Below are 23,698 nucleotides of genomic sequence, written 5' to 3'. Positions count from 1 at the left end.
GCAAGGTTGAGGAGGGGGGAGGTATCACTGCCTTAGCGAGCCCATTGGTGGGCATCCCGGGTCGTTTCCACCCCCCTTCCCTTGGTTCTTCTTCCCCACTCTGGTCAAGATCCCTCGCCCCCTTCACCATTGCTTTTAAGCTTGTTCCAGCAATACCCTCACCCTCAATTATCTTTTAATCTAGTTCAAGCTCCTCAGCATTGGGGACTGTTGTAGTCCCAGTAGTGACCACCACTCCCAGTGGAGCTGCTGGGACAGAGAGCTGGCAGCCATTTATTTGACCAGTGGCTTTCTGAGGCGCGGAACCTCCTACAAGAGTCGATGTCCTGCCTTAAACCAATGAATGCCCTTCCAGATCCTGCAGGACAACATGCTGCAGCGAGGGCAGATTTACTCCCAACTTTTCACCAGGGAGGTTGGGGGAGCAGGGATTTGGGGGGGGGGGGGGGGGAGACCTCAGCGACCCTTTAACTGCAGCCTCAAGTTTCCAGTCCTCAGTGGTCCATTGCACGCAACTGACCTTAAATTGGAAATCTCACTATACCAGGCCACACAATATCAAGATCACCCTGCTGAATCTAACTCAGGAGTAATTCACACTCTTGTTCTCCTAAATCAGAAGAAACAAAATTACATCAATTTATTTTTCTTCAGAGAAATCACTTTCCTAAGGAAAACTAGTAACCTGCACTATAACATATTTTTTCCTGTTGTTCTACAGGAAGTTGGAAGCATTATTGGAAAGGTTAGTGCAGTTATTTTTAATTCCCCATCATTCAGTCTTTAAAGCTCCTAAAGAGAGTTATAATCACTCTGTGAACATTTATCTTTCTTTAATAGAAAGGAGAGACGGTAAAAAAGATGAGGGAGGAGGTAAGTTGTGACTTTTCTTCAGTGAAATATAGCTTGATTGATACTTCTCATGGTATTCAGACAATTAACTATTTTGTTTCATAGAGTAGTGCAAGAATCAACATTTCAGAAGGGTCCTGTCCAGAGCGTATTGTAACAATAACAGGCCCAACAGATGCCATTTTCAACGCGTTTTCAATGATAGCACACAAATTTGAAGAGGTGAGTAAACATGAATACTTGAACTTTAAACATATTAAAACAGTTCAATTATCAACTAAATGTGCAATAGAAGAAGACCAGGAGGGGAAAAAAATCCTATGCCTTAGTGGATGAATATGATTGCACTACTATTCAACTGATATACCAGGAAAGTCTAAGTAATTCACAGTCTGTGCTGAGGCCAGAATAGGAGAGTGGGGAAGGCTATATTTTGTCTCTGTGCTCATGGGCATTAGAAAGGAAACAACAATGAATGATCTACCTGCTAATAACATTTCTTTTCCCTTTGCACAATGCATATATTTCGGAACATAAGTTAAAAACTGACTGTGATGCCTCCCGCAGAGTGTCAGTCATACTGAAATTTAGAAGTGAATTCAGAAGTGAAAAATAGCAACTTGAATGAGGTTATGGAGGGTTTCCAGCAGTCTTATCCTATCATTGATCACCCTTAGGAGTGAAGGAGAGAAAATTGTAAAAGTGCACAATATCCTTTCAAATGTCTGTGTTCAATAGTCTCCACATTATAACCAGGGGCTAGATTCAACCAAATGGGAACAAAGTCCAATCGCGAGCGCTTTTAGCCGCGTGTTTCCTGGCACTCGCACTGTCAAGAAACATATGGCTATTCATTGCGACTCACATTGCATAAGGGTCTCAGTGGGGAACACGCAGCCGAGGCCACACATAGCCCCGTTTTGTACAGTGGGAAGTTCTGCTCACCAGAACTCCCCAGTGCAGCGAGAGTAAACATGAATACTTGAACTTTAAACATTAAAACAGTTCAATTGTCAACTAAATGTGCAGTCGAAGAAGACCAGAGACCCGGGGCGGGATTCTCTAATTCCACGGCAGAGTGTACACACCGTCGTAAACGCCGTTGCGTTTTACGACGGCATGTACGGGTCAACCCGACGACTAATTCTGGCCCGCAAAAGGGGCCAGCGCGGCACTGGAGCAGTTCACGCCGCTCCAGCTGCTGATCCCGGCGTGAAATGGGCGCCGCGGGATCCGTGAATGCGGAGTGGCACCGGCGCCAACACGCACAGCACATGCACAGTGCCTTCCTTCAACACGCTGGCCCCGACGCAACATGGCACAGGACTACAGGGGCCGGCGCGGACGAAATAAGGCCCCCAGCAAGAGAGGCCGGCCCGCCGATCGGTGGGCTCCGATTGCGGGCCAGGCCACATGGGAGGCCCCCCCCCCCGCCCCCCAGAGGTCGGACCACCCCTCCCCCACACAGGCCGCCCCACGACCCTTACACGCTGAGATCTAGCCGGCTGAGAGCAGGTGTGGACGGCACCAGCGGGACTCGGCGTTTTCACGACGGCCGCTCGGCCCATCCTGGGTCGCAGGGATTCTCCGGCCCGGCCCCGGGCAGAGAGAATCCTGCCCCATGAATCGACCCCAACCCACACCCAGCCAGAATGCGCGGTGGGCCCCTCCCCCCCCAGCCCCCCCCCCCCCCCCCACCTCACCCCTTCAACACCCACACAGGGCACCTTAGCCTGATCACACTCGTGCACAAAATGCCAGCTTGGCACCGCCAACGTGGCACCCAGGCAGTGCCCATGTCAGCTGGCAATGCCAGGCTGTTACCCAGGTGCCACTGCCAGGGTGCCTGGTTGGCACTGCCAGGGTACCCAGGTGTCACTAGCAGTGCCAGGGCACCACCTTGCCCAAAGGTGGGGACCAGTGCTGAATGGTGTTTGGCCGAGGTCTCTAAGGCAAAGGAGATGAATCCCAAAGCCTCAGGTACCTCAGGAATCTGCACATTAGAGTGCAACTTACTGCCTCGCTCTAATATGCAGATTTGCCAAAAAGTAATCGTGGGCAGGATTTACATCGCAACGTCTCGCGAGATCGCGTTGGACCTCACGAGGCGTTGTAAGCCATGTAGATCCCGGGAGTGGGGTCTCTTGGCTTTTATCGGTCACGCTGTGCCACGGCGAGCTGCTTTTCCAGTGCAGCGTGGCCTGTGGATCGGGCCCCTGAAATCTTTAAAGTCAGTTTTGATTGATTTCCGCTGATAAATTCAAAGATTTCTTTGGCAGTGAATTGAGAAAACTCATCCCCTCCTGAATTGTTATTTTACAAATTCAATTTCACCAATTTGCATGAATGTTATCAGGATGTTTGTAAAGAGCCATTAATAATGCCCACAACCATTTTTAAACAAAACTGACACATTGGGCATGGTCTAACAGCCGTGTTGCACCCGGCGTTGATGCGGGTTCGCCGGTTAAATAGCAGAAGAGGCCAAAATCAGGATTGGCGCCAGGTAGAAACTGGTTTGTGATCTAACCAGCCTGCTCCCGGTGGCAGGTTCCAGATCCTGCCCAAACCTGGCAAGACACCCATTGACGCCAATTAAGACCAATCTCCATCAAGTCCAATCTAAGAGCCTCCTGGAAAATAACCCGCTTCCCAGAGAGAGATCATGTGGCGCCGTTTAGCACTGGTCCACACAAACGTGGGCCAGGCATAACGGCACCTGGGAGGGGCTTCAGGCCATTGGAGATCGCTGGGTGATCAGGGACAGTGTACTCGGCTCTCCCTCTGGGACCAGACACTTTGGCATTGCCACCTTGGCACTGCCAACGTGCCTGTGTGGCACTGCCAGGGTGCCATGATCGTGCCATGGCACTTGGGTGTACTGGTAGTGCTGCCCGGGTGCCCAGGGTGGGACTACCAAGGGCCGAGGCCTGAAGGGCCCATAAAAGGGGGGATGAGGGGGTATGAAGGGTGTCCTCACTTGGGGGGGGGGGGGGGTAATGCCCATGTGTGTAGGGGGTGACATTGCCTGTGGGTGAGGGGTGTTCATTTAAGGCGTACCCTTTCAAAATGGCAGCTTTTTTCTGAGGAGTCGGTCTCACCAGCGACTTCTGATTTTGATTTGATTTGATTTATTATTTTGAATTTGAATTGATTTATTATTGTCACATATATAAGTATACAGTGAAAAGTATTGTTTCTCGCATGCTATAAAGACAATGAATACCATACATAGGGAAGGAAGGAACGACTACAGAATGTAATGTTACAGTCATAGCTAGGGTGTAGGGAAAAGATCAACTTAACACGAGGTAGGTCCATTCAAAGGTCTGAGGCAGTAGGGAAGAAGCTGTTCTTGAGTCGGTTGGTACGTGACTGAGATGAATGTATTCACCATAATGCATGACACTGTAACCATAGTATCTACTTAATGTAACCTTTGACCTGGAAGTGGTGATACGAGCTGCTTCCATGGACTGTACTGTAACCCTGGTGGGCTCCGGCTCTGGTTCCGCCACCACCGGGGCCATATATAACCTGGCCACCTGCAAGTGGCACTCATCTGCACAACCAACTCTGGTTAGGTAAGTTCACGACTAATAAAGCCTTATGTCACTTGCTCTCTCGGCCTCTTGGTGAATTGAAGGTATATCAATTTATTAGTCGTCAACAGCACCATGGAAGCCGCTCTAAAGCCAGACAGGCTCGAACCTGACGCCCGCCCGTCCGAAACCAAGGAAATATTTGAACATTGACTTCGATGCTTCGAGGCCTACATCGACTCCTCCACAAGGGCTCCCTCGGAGACCCTCAAACGGCGACTCCTCCACGCTCGGGCGAGCCATCGAATGATTGAGAAAGCGGCCACGTACGAGGAGGCGGTCGCAACCATCAAGGCGCACTTTGTGAAGCCCGTATACGAGGTGTTCGCTAGACACCTCCTCACTACTCGCCGTCAACGTGCCGGAGAATCGCTGGACGAGTATCTGGAAACCCTGACTCTCCTCGCGAGGAACTGCAGCTATTGAGATGTGATGGCGAAGGAGCATATGAACTCACAGATCCTGGACACCTACGTGGCGGGGGTCCGCTCGAACTATATCAGGCAGTGTCTGCTGGAAAATGGGACCTCCGACCTGCGGGACACGATAAAGCTAGCTACCTCACTAGAGGTGCCCTACCAGAACCTTAGCCCGTTCCCCGCGGGCCCGACGAACCCCTCGTGGACACTATCGTTGCGGCCGCGCGTCTGCCAGGCCAGCCCGGAGAACCGCAATGCTACTTCTGTGGCCAGGGCCAACACCCCCGGCAGTGTTGCCCAGCCCGCTCAGCGACGTGCAGCGACTGCGGGAAAAAGGGGCACTACGCGAGAGTCTGTCTGGGCCGACCTAAGGCCCAGAAATCCAAACTGCACCAAGCCCGACCTATGGACTCACAGCTCCACAGACCCCGCAATGTGGCTGCGTGCCTGCCCGGAACGCCCCTTCCAGATGCGTCATCGGCATCGTGCGAATCGTGGGGGCCGCCATCTTGGCTGCCCGTCCCAACACCGACCGACACGTGCGACTCATGGGGGCCGCCATCTTGGCCGCCGGCACCGGCACCGACAGACACGTGCGACTGATGGGGGCAGCCATCTTGGTCGCCATCTTCGATCCCCATCTGACACATGCGACACATGGGGGCCGCCATCTTGTGACTCCACCGACCAATCAGGCTACTCGCAGCTGGGCGCGGTGACCCTCGACCAGTCGCAGCCGAAACCGCTAAAGAACTCCATGATGGTTGTCCGGGTCAACGGGCATGAGACCCCCTGCCTCTTCTACTCCGGGAGCACGGAGAGCTTTGTCCACCTTGACACGGTAAGGCGCTGCTCCCTCCACACCTACCCCACCTCACAAACAATCTCCCTTGCCTCCGGGTCTCATTCGGTCCGGATCCGGGGGTACTGTATCGCCAATCTCGCGATGCAGGGCACGGAGTATACCCACTTTAAGCTCTATGCCCTCCCCCACCTCTGCGCCCCCCCTACTGCTCGGATTCGATTGTCAGTGTAATCACCGAAGCCTGACCCTACAGTTCGGCGGACCCTTGCCCCCCTCACAGTGTGCAGCCCCGCGACCCTCAAGGTCTCCCCCCCCTTCACTCTTTGCGAATCTCACTCCTGACTGTAAGCCCATTGCCACCAGGAGCAGGCGGTACAGCTCGCCAGACATGGTATTTATTAAGTCAGAGGTCCAACGACTGTTGAGTGAAGGGATCATAGAGGCCAGCAACAGCCCCTGGAGAGCGCAAGTGGTGGTCGTCCGGACCGGGGAAAAGAACCGGATGGTTATGGACTACAGCCAGACAATTAACCAGTTCACACAACTGGATGCGTGCCCCCTCCCCCGCAGAGCGGAGATGGTCAACGAGATCGCGCAGTACCGTGTGTTCTCCACGGTCGATCTGAAGTCGGCCTATCACCAGCTCCCAATCCGCCCGGAAGAGCGCCACTACACTGTTTTTTAAGCAGCCGGCCGACTCTTCCACTTCCTCAGAGTTCCCTTCGGCATTACTAATGGGGTCTTGGTCTTTCAGAGAATGATGGACCGAATGGTGGACCAGTACGGTTTGCGGGCGATATACCCGTACCTGGACAACGTGACCATCTGCGGCCATGATCAGCAGGACCATGACGCCAACCTTCAGAGGTTCCTCCAGGCCACCCAATCCCTCAATCTTACATACAACAAAGAAAAGTGAGTCTTCCATACTACCCCGACTGGCCACACCATACCATAGAATTTACAGTGCAGAAGGAGGCCATTAGGCCCATCAAGTCTGCACCGGCTCTTGGAAAGAGCACCCTACCCAAGGTCAACACCTCCACCCTATCCCCATAACCCAGTAACCCCACCCAACACTAAGGGCAATTTTGGACACTAAGGGCAATTTATCATGGCCAATCCACCTAACCTGCACATCTTTGGACTGTGGGAGGAAACCGGAGCACCCGGAGGAAACCCACGCAGACACGGGGAGGATGTGCAGACTCCGCACAGACAGTGACCCAAGCCAGAATCGAAAGTGGGACCCTGGTGCTGTGAAGCAATTGTGCTATCCACAATGCTACCGTGCTGCCCACTGCCATCCTCGGCTACGTCGTGGAGAACAGAGTCCTAGGGCCCGACCCCTACCGTATGCGCCCACTCATAGAACTCCCCCTCCCCACAGCCTTAAGGCCCTAAAACGATGCCTGGGGCTGTTTTCCTACAATGCCCAGCGGGTCCCCAACTACGCGGACAAAGCCAGCCCACTTATTCAAACCACCTGTTTCCCCCTGACGGATGAGGCCCGCTCGGCCTTCAGCCGCATCAAGGCCAACATCATCAAGGCTGCAATGCACGCGGTGGACGAGTCCGTCCCCTTCGAGGTAGAGAACGATGCGCCAGACGTCGCCCTGGCCGCCACCCTCAACCAGACGGGCAGGCCAGTAGCATTCTTCTCTAGGACCCTCCACGCTTCCGAAATCCGACGCTCATCGGTCGAGAAGGAAGCACAAGCCATAGTGGAAGCTGTGCGGCACTGGAGGCACTACCTTGCCGGTAGGAGGTTCACCCTCGTTACCGACCAACGGTCGGTCGCCTTCATGTTCGACAACGCACAACGAGGCAAAATAAAAAATGACAAAATCCTGCGGTGGAGGATCGAACTCTCCACCTACAATTACGATATCAAGTATTGTCCTGGGAAGCTCAACGAGCCCCCAGATGCCCTGTCCCGCGGCACATGCGCCAGCGCGTAAGATGACCGACTTCGGGCTATCCACAATGAGCTCTGTCACCCGGGGGTCACCCGGCTTACCCACTTCATTAAGGCCCGCAATCTGCCCTTCTCCACCAAGGAGGTCAAGGCCATGACCAGGGACTGCCAGGTCTGCGCGGAGTGCAAACCGCATTTCTACCGACCAGATAAGGCCCGCCTGGTAAAGACCTCCCGGCCCTTTGAACGCCTAAGTATTGATTTCAAAGGGCCCCTCCCCTCCACCAACCGTAATATATATTTTCTCATCGTCATGGACGAGTAATCCCGCTTCCCCTTTGCTGTCCCCTGCCCCGACATGACCTTGGCCGCTGTAATAAAGGCACTGCACAGCATCTTCACACTGTTCGGTTTCCCTGCCTACATCCACAGCAACCAGGGTACATCGTTCATGAGCGATGAGCTACGCCAGTACCTGCTCAGCAAAGGTATCGCCTCGAGCAGGACTACGAGCTATAACCCGCAGGGAAACGGGCAGGTGGAGAGGGAGAACGCGACAGTATGGAAGGCCATCCTTCTGACCCTCGGGTCTAGAAGTCTCCCAATCCCCCGCTGGCAGGAGGTCCTCCCCGACGCCCTCCACTCCATCAGATCACTCCTCTGCACAGCCACGAACGAGACTCCTCATAATCGCTTGTTTATCTTCCCCAGGAAGTCCATCTCTGGGGTCTCGCTTCCACCTTGGCTGTCAACTCCGGGACCTGTCCTTCTCCGGAGGCACATGAGGAGCCACAAGACCGACCCGCTGGTCGAGAGGGTCCAGCTGCTCCACGCCAACCCCCAGTACGCCTATACCGCGCACCAGGACGGACGGCAGGATACAGTCTCCCTACAAGACCTGGCACCAGCTGGATACCCTGCCAACGCGCCCCCCCCCCACTACCCGCCCCCACCGCCAGCAGCCCCGTACGCCCCCCTGGGTCTCCTGTACTGTCTTGCGCCGACACTGCCGCCACCAACCACCCCCCTGCCTGCCCCCACACCCCAACTGTCTCCGACTCACCGGACTAAGGCTCCAGCTCCAGGCACAACGCCCCTGGAGTCATCACCTGCAACAACCGTGCCCGCCGCACCGCCAGAGCTGAGGAGGTCGAAGAGAACGATCCGGCCTCCAGAGAGACTGAAAATCTGTGGTAGTAGAGATATTACGGTACCTGGTAATGCTGGAACACCATTGGTAGAAATTGTATGCTTCCTATTGGCCAAGCTGTATGATATCTCTGCCCTGCTAGGCGGGGAATAAGAGCCCGTGCTGCCCCAGCAGCCTTCATTCTGTACCTGAGCTGCTGCGGGAAACAACTAGCTTATTAAAGCCTTCGGTTGGACTACAACCTCGCTTTAGTGGTCATTGATCGTGCATCAATATGTAATGACCCCACGTCACCCCCGCTGGACTTGATTTTTTAACAGGGGGTGAATGTGGTGAATGTATTCACCATAATGCATGACACTGTAACCATTGTATCCACCTAATGGAACCTTTGACCTGGAAGTGGTGATACAAGTTGCTTCCAGGTACTGTACTGTAACCCCGGTGGGCTCCGCCTCTGGCTCTGCCCTCACCGGGGCCATATATAACCTGGCCACCTGCGGGTGGCACTCACCTGCACAACCGACTCTGGCTAGGCAAGTTCACGACTAATAAAGCCTTATGTTCACTCGCTCTCTCGGCCTCTTGGTGAATTGAAGGTATATCAGTGACCTCAAACTTTTGTATCTTTTTCCTGATGGAAGAAGGTGGAAGAGAGTAGTCAGGGGTGCATGGGGTCCTTAATTATGCTGGCTGCATTTCCGAGGCAGCGGGAATTGGAGACAGAGTCAATGGATGCGAGGCTGGTTTGCGTGATGGACTGGGCTATATTTACGACCTTTTGTAGTTACCTGCGGTCTTGGGCAGAGCAGGCTCCATACCAAGCTGCGATACCATTAGAAAGAATGCTTCCTATGGTGCATCTGTAAAAGTTGGTGAGAGTCGTAGCTGACATGCCAAATTTCCTCAGTCTTCTGAGAAAGTAGAGTCGTTGGTAGGCTTTAGTGTCGGCATGGGGGGACCAGAACAGGTTGTTGGTGATCTGGACACCTAAAAACTTGAAGCTCTCGACCCTTTCTCCTTCGTTCCCATTGATGTAGTTAGGGGCATGTCTCCTCTATGCTTCCTGAAGTCGATGACAATCTCCTTCATTTTGTTGACATTGAGGGAGAGATTATTGTCATCGCATCAGTTCACCAGATTCTCTACTTCCCCACATCTAAAAAAGTTTCCAAATGTGGGCTAGACCGGTGCTAAACTCCATAAATGACTGTGCGAGCGATTTAACGACTGTTTCGCGCTTGACCGAGAGCACGATGCAGCCGTTAGATAGCGGGAGAGGACAAAATTGGGAATCACGCCGGGTGCTGTTCAAATTGCTATCTAACGGGCCCATCCCCGTAGGCGAGAACGGAATCTTGCCGCAGTGTGGCAAGAAACCAATAATCACCAATTAAAGCCAATCTCCATAGCATTAACGGGAACAACCCCTTATCTAACGGCCTCCCATGATCTAACCACTTCCCCAGCAAGTGGTCACGCGGACGCCGATTAGTACCCCTTTTAAAAACGTGAAGCAGGCTGAATGGCTGCTGTGGGGGTCTGAAGAGGTGAGTAGCCATCTTCGGAATTGGGCATTGAGCCCGGAGGCACAGCCACTAATGCCCCAGTGCTTGGAACGGTGGTGGGGAGTGGTGGGGGCGCCCCCGTGGGAGATAGCTTCAGTCGGGGGGGGGTTGGGTGTCTCAACCCTCGCGGGTCTGCCATGCCCCCCCCTGGATTGTGTGTATCATAGTGGGGGCAAATGAAGCTCCTGCCTGTCTGTCCCACATGACCACCCATAATGGCCACTGACTGTGGTGGCCTCTGGCTATTGCTAAGAGAGAATTGACAATCCGAGTAAAGTGAGCACTTCACAGCTCCCAAGTGCATTCCCATGGATAGGCGTGCATGCCGCAGGTGGGAGTTATTGCCTAGCATTCCAATCAGATCGTGAGGCCTGGACATTGTGCCTAAACACTGGAGGACTCAACACCATGGACTCAACAGTCAACATCCGAAAACCAAGACACAGGGCCACAGCACCGGGGGCATTTCAGCGACCAGAGGGTGAGTATGTGCATTAGAAGGATGTGGGGGGATCTTATTGAAACATATAAAATTATGAAGGGAATAGATAGGATAGATGCGGGCAGGTTGTTTCCACTGGTCGGGGAAAGCAGAACTAGGGGCATAGCCTCAAAATGAGGGGAAGTAGATTTAGGACCGAGTTTAGGAGGAACTTCTTCGCCCAAAGGGTTGTGAATCTCTGGAATTCCTTGCCCAGTGAAGCAGTTGAGGCTCCTTCTTTAAACGTTTTTAAGAAAAAGATAGATACCTTTCTGAAGAATAAAGGGATTCGGGGATATGGTGTACGGGCCGGAGAGTGGAGCTGAGTCCACAAAGATCAGCCATGATCTCATTGAATGGCGGAGCAGGCTCGAGGGGCCAGGTGGCCTACTCCTGTTCCTAGTTCTTATGTTCTTATGAGGGGGGGAACCAACGCCTGGTCCAGGCAAAGCTACCAGCAGGTGTTTGGGATACAGGGCCTCGGATCCGTTGCCTAGGCGCTCCTGCTGCAGCCGGGAGAGCGTGGGCATGTCAGGTTGGATTGCAACCTGAGGGATGGCAGGTGATGTGATGTGGGAGGGAGGGTGCCATGGGGGCAGGAGCGTCCCGGGGTGGAAGGCATTGGTTGTCAGTGTCTCACCCTCTCCAAATCCGTACAGATATTACATGTGATGGATGATATCTTGGACTCCGCAGAAGCTGCCCTCGCAGTGCTGCTGGCAGACCAGGCTTCCAGACACCGAAGCGGTGGCCCATATGCAGGACTCCGCCCTGTACCCTGAGGACCCGGCCGCCCATCAGGCCAGGGAGGGAACCAGAGGGGGAGACCCACAACGTGCCAATGTGTACAGGCATCGCTGGTCTTTCGAACAGATGACAGACAGCGTGTGCTGCAGGAGGCTCCTCTTCAACAAGGAGATGGTGCTGCACCTGTGCCATGACCTTGCGAACTTGGCACCACGTGAAGGAGGAGGATGCCATCTGTAAAATCACAGATGCCATGATTGACCGGACAGCTAACTATATAACCTTTGACCTTTGCCAGGCCCAACAAGATGCCCAGGCAATGAGGTTCTCCGCCATTGCAGGGTGCCCCAGGTCCAGGGGGTAATAGATAGCCCATATGTCGCCTTGCACGCACCACAACGTCAGGGTTTGCCCAATATCAACAGGAAGGGGTTCCCTGAACGGCCAACTTGTGTGCGACACCACATGAGGATCAGGAATGTGTGTGCACGCTTCCCAGGGATTGTGCATGACAGCTACATCCTGGGGCAGTCGGAGATCCCTGGTTGGCTCTTAGGGGATACGGGGTGTCCACTGAGGATCTGGTTAATGACTGGCCAGTACGGAGGTCGGCGACCCATGCAAGATGTGCAAAGTGACAGACCTCAGCTAGTGTGTACAGAGGCACTCGACGATCACTGTGAGACCACTGGTGACTCCGGTGACACCATGATACTTCCACCCTCATTCGCTCGATCCTCTCCACAAGTCAATGCATTCCTGCATGTTCCGACTCCAGACGTGCAGCTTCAAGAAATCTCAGCTGACTCCAGTGAACCTGCTAAGACTCCGGACGGGGAGCATCAACAAAGCAACACTGACTCAGTTAAAATAGACAAGACTCCAGATGGGGAGCAACCAAACGCCGACTCTGATTCACAGAAGCTGGACTTTACTCCAGACAGGGAGTGCCGCAACCTCAGTGATGGCACGCTCAAGGTGACAGCAGATGCCACAACGACAGGAAATGGATCACTTAACAATTACACTGGGTCAGTAATAACAAGCAGCGGCTACAGTCCGAAAGGAATACGCCAATATTCACCACAGCTATATCCACACATTTTTTCCACACCAGCAGTGCAGCCAATGACAGCTCATGCTGGACAAACCCAGTATTCAGGCATGCAGCAGCCAACAGTCAACGTAGCATATTCTCAAACAGGCCAGCACTACGGATTGCCCACTAATGAAATCAAGACCGAAGGAGGACAACCGCAAGCGCAATCTGCACTACAGACTGAATGCCTTAGTTACAGCCCAGGATTTTCTGCACCCCAGCCTGGCCAGACGGCATATTCCTATCAGATGCAAGGTTCTAGTTTCACACCATCACCAAGTATTAATGCGAGCAGCAATTCTGTTTCCAATTCGACAAGCTTCAATGGTTCTCAGCAGGATCACCCTTCCAGCACAGCACGTGGCCAGAACCAGTATATACAATCTTATCCAACTTCAACATTTGGCACATCTATGACCTCGAATGACACTGTTGATGGTACCTCTTCAATGTCAACACCTTATCAGCTACAAGATGCCATCCGACAGCATCATCACAAACATCGAAAAAAGAAAGGGACTCCAAATCAGACAGCAAAGTGATTTGACCACTTCTTGGTTCCTGTGGCACAAGACCAAGAGAGACATTTGACCATGATGATTGATGGTTTATGGACTCACACGAATGATTTGGACTTATTGTTTAATCACTGTTCCCATGACTTGTATATCCCTTACCTTATCTACCTGTTCTTTGTTCAATTTTCTTAAAATGTACAGAAAATATGAACATATAAAAAAGGGGGAATGTGGTGATGTGCATCAATGTAAATACATGTAGGCTAGTTAGACACTAGAGGGAGCACCAGTGACATCACACACACACACTCAACCAATAGATCAGTTAGATAGACACGACCAATGGACATTCACGATACACAAGGGGGGGCATTACACCAACCCATATATAAAGGACACCACACACATGATCTGCCTCTTTCCAGTGGAGACAGTCAGTGAGTACAGACATAGGGTTGATTCAGTATTAGACCCGCCACGTGGATTGCAGCAGCTGGCTAGTCAGCCTGGGTAGCTATAGTAGGATTAGCAGTAGTGTCAAACCCGAGTAATAGAAGTGTAAATAGTTTAATAAACGTGTTGAAGTTATCACCACGTCTGAACCTTCCTTTGTCAAGTGCACCACAAGGAAGCCGCTTATGTTACACCTACAACATAACAAATCACCCACCTTATCCGAACAACAGCCTGTGCAGCTAAAGCTTCTAGGCTACCTCTATGAATTGGGAATTACCTGCCACAGGTAAATTACTGGCAGTGGTAGGATGGGACACTTACATTGTCATTAATTAGCAACTTAAGGGCCTCAATAAGCCCAAAGGCAGGCAGGCCACCCAATGACTTCCCCACTCCTTTGGAAAATTTCAGAGAAGTCAGGGGCAGGTAGGTTGGTAGTGAGAAGGTTATTCAATGGATTTTACGTGCCCCCTGCCTTTAAACATGTTGCCGGGGGAGCACAAAATCCAGCACGCTGCTTCTTGCTGAGGTTCAGACAGGAGAATTTCTTCCTGAACACTAGGTTGATGTAGTTTCCTGCTGCGAGTCCTTCGTCTTCCTCCTTTTCCTCATTCTTCGAGGAGCTTGCCCTACCCTGTGCAGCCTCTGCTCTTTCTCTTTGTCATGTTTTAGTCTAAGGGGAATGCCTACTACTACAACTGTATCTGGGAGCAAATAATTGTTCAGAATACTTGACGCTATTAAAATCTCCTTCAGTAGATTCCACACCACTCCTTATAAACTTTAGCACTTCAATTAAGTCTCGCATGCACCAAAAACGTCTGGAACCACAGCAACAACTAGTAAAAATCAATCAGAAACTAACCTGAAAATAGTTGTGGATGCATTTAAATAGTGGTTGTGGGTGGAGGGTGGTGGGGGAGGGGGCGGGGGAGATGTAGAGAGGGGTAGGGGCTACAGGTGGAGTGTTGTTCCCTGCTGCTGAATGCATGTTCAACTGTTTGAAATGAAGGGAAGGCATTAGTTGAAACATACAGCTCCAAAATTACAATGCTGGTGTCAAATCAGCATTACATGGTGATTAACATCACAAGATCCTGACGTGCATAATTCCAGTGAAGGCATATGGCAATTGTAGTGCTCTAAAATGGTCGATAAATAATACAATTTTGTGACTTTTCTTTCCAGGTGAAACAAAGCAACATTTTAATTATTTCTCAATCATAGTTCTCATTTGAATGTTGCCATGACCGAAATAATTGTACCCATATTTATCACTATGAAATGTATGGTAAACATCTGAAGAACCCAGCTCTGCAACTCACTTCATCTGTTACTTTCCAGCATACATTATCTCTTGGTCATCGGTTTGTGATTCTGCAAGTATTCATTATCCACAGAACCCACAATTAATTTCATGCCTGTTCTACTTTATGGCGACTGTATTTGCTGTAATCCCATATATACTGAGTAGAGGATTAATGTTTTAAATGGAATGGCAAATCCAAGACTAATTCTTACTGACATTGTTATTTCAGGATATAAATGCTTCAATGACAAATAGTACAGTGACAAGTAAACCACCTGTGACATTACGTCTTGTAGTTCCAGCAAGCCAATGTGGTTCTCTCATCGGGAAAGGAGGTTCAAAGATCAAGGAAATCCGTGAGGTAACCCATTAGACACCGGAATTTAATATTTAATCTGAATAATGTTTGTACATGCTGTACTCAACATTATGGAAAAAATAACTGTATATTATGCACATATCTGAATGTGAAATTCAGAATACCAATTTTAAATTAAATTCTTTAATCTTTATATTTTATGACAATGCATGGAACAAATTTTTATTTGTTTATGTTATTAAATGCCATTATCAAAACATTCTGATGGATTTCATGGTCAGATATTCTACAATGTCCTTTAGAAATTTTATTATATTTAAAATTTTATTATATTTTCAATTTTTCTTTAGAAGGATATCAAGTCCCTCGTTGAGTGTTACTAGATTAGTGTAAAATTGTATTTTAAACAAATGTTAGCACTGAAAATATACACCAGCTTATGCAACAGCATGTGACAAAGATTTGCTTGGGAAGTTTATCAGATTTGATATTAATCCTTGTGAGTATAATTCACTATATACAAATCAAATTATAAGAGAAAACCTGACTAGAAAAAATTGGCAGGGATCACAAAGTAGCCATCTATGCTAAATATGACAGAAATTTGGCAAAGTCACTAGCACTGCAATTCACTAGGGCAGGTTTTCCATGTAGTGGGGAGGACTTGTGGTCAGAGTGGAGTTTTAATTCTACAACCCAAGTGCTTTTTTTAAGCTGGAGGCTAGCCTGATTGATGGACCTGGCTCCCTGCAGCCCAGGAGCAGGTTGATTTCTGGTTGCTCCTGATAGCGACCTGAAGGGGGGCTTGGTGGGTACAGTGAGGATTGAATTGATAGTGAATTGTAAGAAATGGACAGAAGTGGAGATTTCATGGGTATAGTGAGGGGACAGTCAGTGATCAGGGGGTGGTTGATGATTGCAGAAGCAGTTAGGGGGAGGTGGGTGATCACGGGGCAGCAGTCAGTGATTGTGGAGGAGTGGCCGGTGACCCCGGGGATGTGATTGGTGGTCATGGGGGGGCTGCCTGTAATTGTGGGAAGAATGGTCAATGATTGCAGGGAAGAGGGGTGCGGTTGGTGCTTGGGGATCAGTGATCAGGGGAGGTTAATTGATCAAGGAAGTCAGTTATCAGGGAGTATTTGGGGAGACAATTATCTGGTGCCCAGTTTTCAGGGATCAGTGATTGGAGAATCAACGATTCGGGGAGCATCTTTGATGAGGGCGTGCCAGTGATTATGAGATGGGGTTCATTTATTGGGGAAGAGTCAGTGATTGAAGGGAGCATCGGTAGTCAGGAGACAGTCGGTTATTACTGGGAGGGCCTGTGATTGGGGGAGGTTCAGTAATTGATGAATAGTTGTCAGGGGTTATCAGTGATCAGGGGAGGGTTGGTAATTGAGGGGGGGGGGTGATAGGTCAGAAATCGTTTTTTCCCCAAAGTGAGTGAATTTTCCGATGCCCAGGAACATTGGATCATGAGTATGCCATTTAACCCTTTGAGCCTGATTCAACTAGATTGTGGTTGATTATCTACTTCAGCATGACTTTCTCGTGCTATCCCCATATTCCTTGATGTCATTAGTCTTTGGAAATCTTCTGATCCCTGTCTTGAATGTACTCAATGGCTGGAATTCTCCCGTGGTTGCGATTCCATTTTCCCGCCAGCAGCAGACCCTACCAATGACAAACGGCGGGAAGATAGAATCCCGTTGCCAGTGAACAACGCACCACCGAAAAACATGTGGCTGCGGGTCTGGAGAATCGAGCGGACTGACTGAGCCTCCATATCCCTCTGGGACAGATAATTCCAAAGATTCACCACCCTCTGAGTGAAGAAATTCCTCCTCATCTCAGTCCTAAATGGCCTGCTCCTTATTCTCAGATTATCTCACCTGGTTCTGGAATGCCCAGCCAGAGGAAACATCCTTCCTGCATCTACCCCTGTCTAGCCCATTATGAATTTTCTATGTTTCAATCAGATCACTTCTTATTCTTCTAAACTCTAGAGAATACAGGCCCAGTCTCCCAATCTCTCTTCATAGGACAGTCCAGACATCCTGGGAATTGCCTGCTGAACTTGGTGGGCAGCACGGTAGCATTGTGGATAGCACAATTGCTTCACAGCTCCAGGGTCCCAGGTTCGATTCCGGCTTGGGTCACTGTCTGTGCGGAGTCTGCACATCCTCCCCGTGTGTGCGTGGGTTTCCTCCAGGTGCTCCGGTTTCCTCCCACAGTCCAAAGATGTGCAGGTTAGGTGGATTGGCCATGCTAAATTGCCCTTAGTGTCCAAAATTGCCCTTAGTGTTGGGTGGGGTTACTGGGTTATGGGGATGGGGTGGAGATGTTGACCTTGGGTAAGGTGCTCTTTCCAAAAGCCGGTGCAGACTCTCGATGGGCCGAATGGCCTCCTTCTGCACTGTAAATTCTATGATAATCTATGAAACCTTTGCTGCACTCCCTCAATGACAAGTATATAATTCCTTAGGTAAGGGAATAAACTGTACATAATATGCCAAGTGTGGTCGAACCAAGGTTTTATACCTGGCTTGTCCAAGGTAAAGCCCACAGGACAGATGCAAAACCCCTCTACACCATCCTGGAGGCAGTTTCCAGAATCCCTGTCAACCAGCTGAGGTTCTGCTTGGAGGTGCTCTTCCAATCATATGCCGGTTCTCTTCTGCATTTTGTTGCAGTGTGATGAACAATTACTGTATTACTGTACCCTTATCATCATGTAAGGTAATGCCCCCTTTAAGACCGGGCTTGAAACCCTGTGGGACTCTGCATCCGGCTCCGCCCACCTGGGAGTCTTATATAAGGGGCCGCCTTTTGGGTGGCACCCAGTTAGCACCCGTCTTGGCACCAGGCTAGTTCTTAGCTTATTAAAGCATTCTTTACCGTTTACTCTCTAAGCTTCGTTATTGAGGCTACAACATGCAGATAGGCTGACCAGTGAGCCTATATGGAGCAAACCTAGAGGAAGTGGTGGCGTAGTGGTACTGTTACTGGACTGGTAAACCAGAGACTCCGAGTAGTGCCCTGAGGATCCAAGTTCGAAGATGGTGAAATTAGAATTCAATAAAAATCTGGAATTATAAGTCTAATGATGACCATGAAACCATTGTCAATTGTTGTAAAAACCCACCTGATTCACCAATGTCCTTTAGGGAAGGAAATCTGTCATCCTTGCCTGGTCTGGCCTGCAAGTGACTCCGGACCCACAGCAATGTGGTTGACATTTAACTGCCGCCTCAAGGGCAATTAGAGATGGGCAATAAATGCTGGCACAGCCTGTGATGCCCACGTCCCATGAACGAATAAAAAAAAAACAGCCTCTGATTGGTGGAGCAGTGAACATTGGTATTGGCAAGTGTGCTAAAGGCTGAGGGGCTGAGAGAGGTGGAAGTGCAGTGGGACTGGAGCTCAGGTGGTCATTGTATGGCGGGTCTGGACCCCGGGGGCTAAGCAGTGGGAGGCCGGAGCCCGGGGAGACATGCACAGCAGGAGCCGGGAGCGCAAGGTCTTGAGTGTGTGACTGACAGAGTGAGTGTGTGGGAAGGCTGTGTGGGAGGGAGTGACTGAATGGGGGGTGAGTGTGAATCTGCATTATGCCCAGTCTCCGTTTTCTCACTCATTCTCACCACCACTATATACCAACATGCATGCATGCACCCACACTCTTCCACCCACATACACTGACCCACTAACTTTCTCGTCAATTTTATTGCTTTTTAGTTCAACAATATTGCTATGACGTTGCTTTATCTTTGTTCAACAATTGTTTCTTTCATTAAAACCGTAACTGTTTCTGAAATTCAATTTATTGTTGTGCCAAACCTTGGGGGCGATTTAATGGAAATGAACGCCCTGCCAAAGCCGCACTTCGGCTCATTTCCTGCACCATGGCCTCCGGTCCTCCCCAATGCCCCAACTTTCCAATTAGGGGGTCCTCATGCCCCCCGCACCCCACCTCATAAGAGCAGGGCATCCCTGGCCTGATCCATGGCATGGGAAAAATGCCACCTGGACACCCTGATCGCCTGGGAGACATCCCTAAGTGCCAGTCCAAGTTTGTGGAGACAAGTGCTAAATGGCACCCAGTTGGCATCTCCAAGGTTAGGTCCGCGCCGCTTATCTTTCTGAAATTTACTCATCAGCACTTGAGAGAGAAAAATATGCAAATGTGCCCCCCCCAAGAAAAAAGGTTGGGCAAGCCTGTTCTATACAGTTGAAGCAAGACATGATTATTCCTGTAGTCAATCCTTCTTGCAGTAAAGGCCAACACATCATTTGCCTTCTTAATTGCTTGTTGAACCAGCATGTTAGCGTCAGTGACTCATGAAGGACATCCAGGGCCCTTTGAACATCAAAACTTTCCAATCTCTCATCATTTAAGAAATACTCTGCACCTCTGTTCCTCTTACCATAGTGAATAACCTCTGGTTTAGCACAGGGCTAAATCGCTGGCTTTGAAGGCAGACTAAGGCAGGCCAGCAGCACGGTTCAATTCCCGTACCAGCCTCTCCGAACAGGTGCCGGAATGTGGTGACTAGGGGCTTTTCACAGTAACTTCATTTGAAGCCTACTTGTGACAATAAGCGATTTTCATTTTTCATTCATCTGCCATATTCTTGTCCACTCACTAAGCCTGTCCAAATTCCCTTGAAGCCTTTTTGCACCTTTCCCACAACCTAGATTTCCACCTAATCTTGTGTCATCAGAAAACTTGGAAATGTTACATTTAGTCCCCACATCCAAATCATTAATATAGATTATGAACAACTGGCGCCCTGGTTCTGATCCTTGCAGAACCCCACGAGTCACAGTCTGCCAACCTGAAAATGACCTGTTCATTCCTGCTCTCTGTTTTCTGTCTATCAATCAATCCTCAGTCCGTGCCAGAAAATTAATTTTTGATGTGATCAAAAGCCTTCTGAAAATCAAAATACACCACATCCATAGGTTTCCCTGATTCTATACCGATAGTAATATCCTCAGAAAGCTCCAATTGGTTTGTCAAGCATAATTTTGTTTTATTAAACCCATGTTCTGTGAGGCGGCAAGGTGGCACAGTGGTTAGCACTGCTGCCTCAGGCGCCGAGGACCCAGGTTTGATCCCGGCCCCGGGTCACTGTGCTTGTGGAGTTTGCACATTCTCCTCATGTCTCCGTGGGTCTCACCCCCACAACCCAAAGATTTGCAGGGTAGATGGATTGGCCATGCTAAATTGCCCCTTAATTGGAAAAAAGAATTGGGTACTCTAAATTTATTTTAAAAATTCATGTTCTGTGCAATCAGATCATTATTTTCTAAATGTCCAGTTATCACATCCTTTTTTATAGATTGTAGTATTTTCCCTGCTACTGACGTCAGGAAACCTGGTCTGGCCATTGTTAGTGCTGAGAGGGAGAGACAAAATCTGAGGCATGGCAACCTCATTGAAATGTTTCGATGAGCCAATTGCCTCCTGGTAGTGGGTTTGTTGCCTGTATCCTCCACCCTCTATCACACTCCAGCTCCCACATCTGTTAAAACCACAAGGAGGTTTGAGGCACGTTATATTCAGGTTGCATTTTTTCCATACTGTCTCGGCTAAGACAGGGTGGAAAATAATTACTTACCTACATCACCTGGACTGCTGTATAAAATAATAATATATTTTTTAAAATGGACCAGAATGTCCGTGGCTAGCTGTGACTCATTGCAGAGTAAGTGGACACTGTGGGCAACGAGGTGGGCACTGCCAGGGGCCGACTGATGCTCGGAAAGAGCCCCCTACCTAGGCCCACTTCCCCAATCCTTTCCCTGTAGCCCAACCTAACGTGCATATCTATGGACACTAGGGGGTCAATTTTAGCAGGGCCAATCCACCTAAACATCACATCTTTGGGCTGTGGGAAGAAACCAGAGCACCCAGAGGAAACCCACTCAGTCACAGGGAGAACGTGCAAACTCCACACAGTCACCCAAGGTCAGAATCAAATCCGGGTCCCTGGAACTGCGAGGCACCAGTGTTAACCACTGCTGCTTATCTTTGGTGGAAGCATTCATCACTGCAGTGTCTGCAGCAAAATCATACACCAGTTTGTGAAGAATGGGTTTCTAATTTTGTTTCACAAAGCAGTTAGAGGAAATCTCCCCTCTACTTCTCCATAGCTAACTTGTCAATTTAGTCAATATAGAATTATAGGCAATTTTATGTGTGCTCCTGCTTCAACTAAAATTTGATTGTCAAACTCAATTCAACCAGTAGAAGGAAGAGAATTTCATCCATCAATCTAATCTCAATTTGATTCAAATCCGAGAATTGAAAACACAGTGTTCTCACCAACACCATAATTAGTTAATCTAGCTTCATGACCTTTGAAAACTCTTACATTGAGTTATGGTAGGCACTGCCTTCTTCTTTACCAATACTGGGCATTGTATTCAGTCTTTATAAGTATACAGAAGGTTCATATAGGCAAGGAAATCAAAGGTTCCAAGACAGAGAGGATAGTCAGAAGCTTTTTCCCAGGGTTGAAAAGTCAATTACTAGGGAACAGTGGCCGGGATTCACCGAAATCCAGGCCAAGTGTTGACGCCGGCGTACACACCGGAGTGGTGTACGCCGGCATCAACAGGCCTTCTGGCCCAGCAATTCAGCGGTCTTCAGGGAGCCAGCACGGCATTGGAGTGCTGCGCGCTGCTCCAGCTCCGAAAGGCGGCCCTGCACGGCCGGCACGGGCCTGTGCATGTGCGCAACAGCCATCTCCGTGCCGGCGTATGCGCGTGGTTGCTGGCGCCGCGCAATATGGCAGAGACCTGCAGCGGGCCCGCGTGGAAGGAGGTAGGCCCCCTCCAGATTGCGGGCGCCCGCCGATTGGAAGCCCCCGATCGCGGGCCTGGACCCCATGAAGGCCGCCCCGGAGACAGATCCCCCCTACCCTCCCACCAGGACATCCACCGCGGGTCCGAGCTCCTGCCGGGTGGTAACAGATTGGAACCACGACGGCGGGATTCAGCGGAACTCAGCGGGTGTTCGGCCGGTCTATCGCGGAGAATCGCCGCGGCGACCACGCGGGCACGATTGGCGCCGATTCTCCGGTCGCTGGAGCGGGCTCGGAGAATCCCGCGCAATATGTTTAGGGTGCGAGTGGCAACGTTTGGAGGAGATGTGCGAGGGAGGTTTTTTATACAGAGGGTAGTGGGTGCCTAGAACCCGCTGCCAGAGGACGTGGTGGAAGCAGGTATGATAGTGACATTTTACCGTGCGGTAAACCATTGTTACACCTCTATTAGGTAATGTAAGGTAGGACCTGTACTACAGGTTTGCCGGTAGTCCCTGCCTGCTGGCTCCGCCCAGTAGGAGGAGTATAAATATGCATGTCCTCCATTCAGCAGCCATTTCGCAAGCAGCTGTGGGAGGCCACACATCTTAGAGCAATAAAGCCTCAGTTGTATCCAACTCTAGTCTTCGTTCAATTGATCGTGCATCAATTTATTGCTCTAAGATTTTCTAAAAAATGGACCTCCATATCGAGCCAGATCGCCTGCAGCTGGATCCGCAATCAAGCGACGCCAAAAAGGACTTTAATCATTGGCTAGCTTGCTTCGAGACGTATATCAACTCAGCGACCACCCCTGTTCTGGAGGCTCAGAAGATACAGATCCTGTATTCAAGGTTCAGCTCCAACGTGTTTCCGCTGATCCAGGACGGGTTCAGCTCCAACGTGTTTCCACTGATCCAGGACGGCCCGAACTACGCCGACGCCATGGCGCTTCTCAAAGAAAACTCCGCACAGAAGACGAACACACTCTTCGCCAGGCACGTACTCGCCACTCGCTCTCAACTCCCTGGTGAGTCCATAGAGGACTTCTGGCGGGCCCTAATCCCACTCGTCCGGGACTGTGACTGTCAGGCCATTACGGCAACTGAACATTCGAACCTTCTTATTCGGAACGCGTTCGTTACGGGGATTGGGTCGGACCCCATACGCCAAAGACTGTTAGAAGGGGCCACGCTCGATCTAGCTGAGACAAAGAAGCTAGCGCTGTGTATGACAGTCGCCTCACGCAACATTCAGGCCTACGCCCCAGCCGCGCGGCCCACCCCTCCTACGCATCGTGGACCCCGCAGACGGCTGCCCCAGTGGGGGCCTTACCCAGCCAGTACGCCTGCGCCACGCGCCAGCCCGCGCACCCTGGGGGTCCCCGATGTTACTTCTGCGGCCAGCAGAAACACCCTCGCCAACGCTGTCCGGCCTGCTTGGCCGCAAGGGTTGCGGCAAAAATGGGCACTTTGCCGCGGTGTGCCAGGCCCCCGCAGTTGCCGCTATCACCCCCACCCCCCTAGTCTACACACAATGGGCGCCGCCACCTTCATCTCCCCGGACCACGCGCGTCCAGTGGCCGCCACCATCTTCACCTCCCGGGGCCACGCGCGGCCAGTGGGCTCCGCCATCTTCTCCCCCTC

The 23,698-nt window shown here is 50.6% G+C and overlaps 1 protein-coding gene across 15 annotated transcripts in view; it reads left to right on the top strand.

Moving 5' to 3' along the window:
• LOC140425059 (poly(rC)-binding protein 3) overlaps positions 1 to 23,698 on the top strand; it is a 377,151-nt gene that overhangs the window by 295,304 nt on the left and 58,149 nt on the right. For all 15 annotated transcript variants that reach the window (XR_011947754.1, XM_072508887.1, XM_072508882.1 and 12 more), the window contains 4 exons: positions 722 to 745; positions 841 to 873; positions 958 to 1,074; positions 15,154 to 15,285. Coding sequence is in view for 14 of the 15 variants with exons in the window: in XM_072508887.1 (XP_072364988.1) it covers positions 722 to 745; positions 841 to 873; positions 958 to 1,074; positions 15,154 to 15,285 (306 nt within the window). In the remaining variant the exon portion in view is untranslated. The remainder of the gene's footprint in view (positions 1 to 721; positions 746 to 840; positions 874 to 957; positions 1,075 to 15,153; positions 15,286 to 23,698) is intronic.

This window comes from Scyliorhinus torazame, chromosome 6 (assembly GCF_047496885.1).
Source record: "Scyliorhinus torazame isolate Kashiwa2021f chromosome 6, sScyTor2.1, whole genome shotgun sequence".
Taxonomy (NCBI): domain Eukaryota; kingdom Metazoa; phylum Chordata; class Chondrichthyes; order Carcharhiniformes; family Scyliorhinidae; genus Scyliorhinus; species Scyliorhinus torazame.
This window is presented reverse-complemented; position numbering and strand designations above follow the sequence as displayed.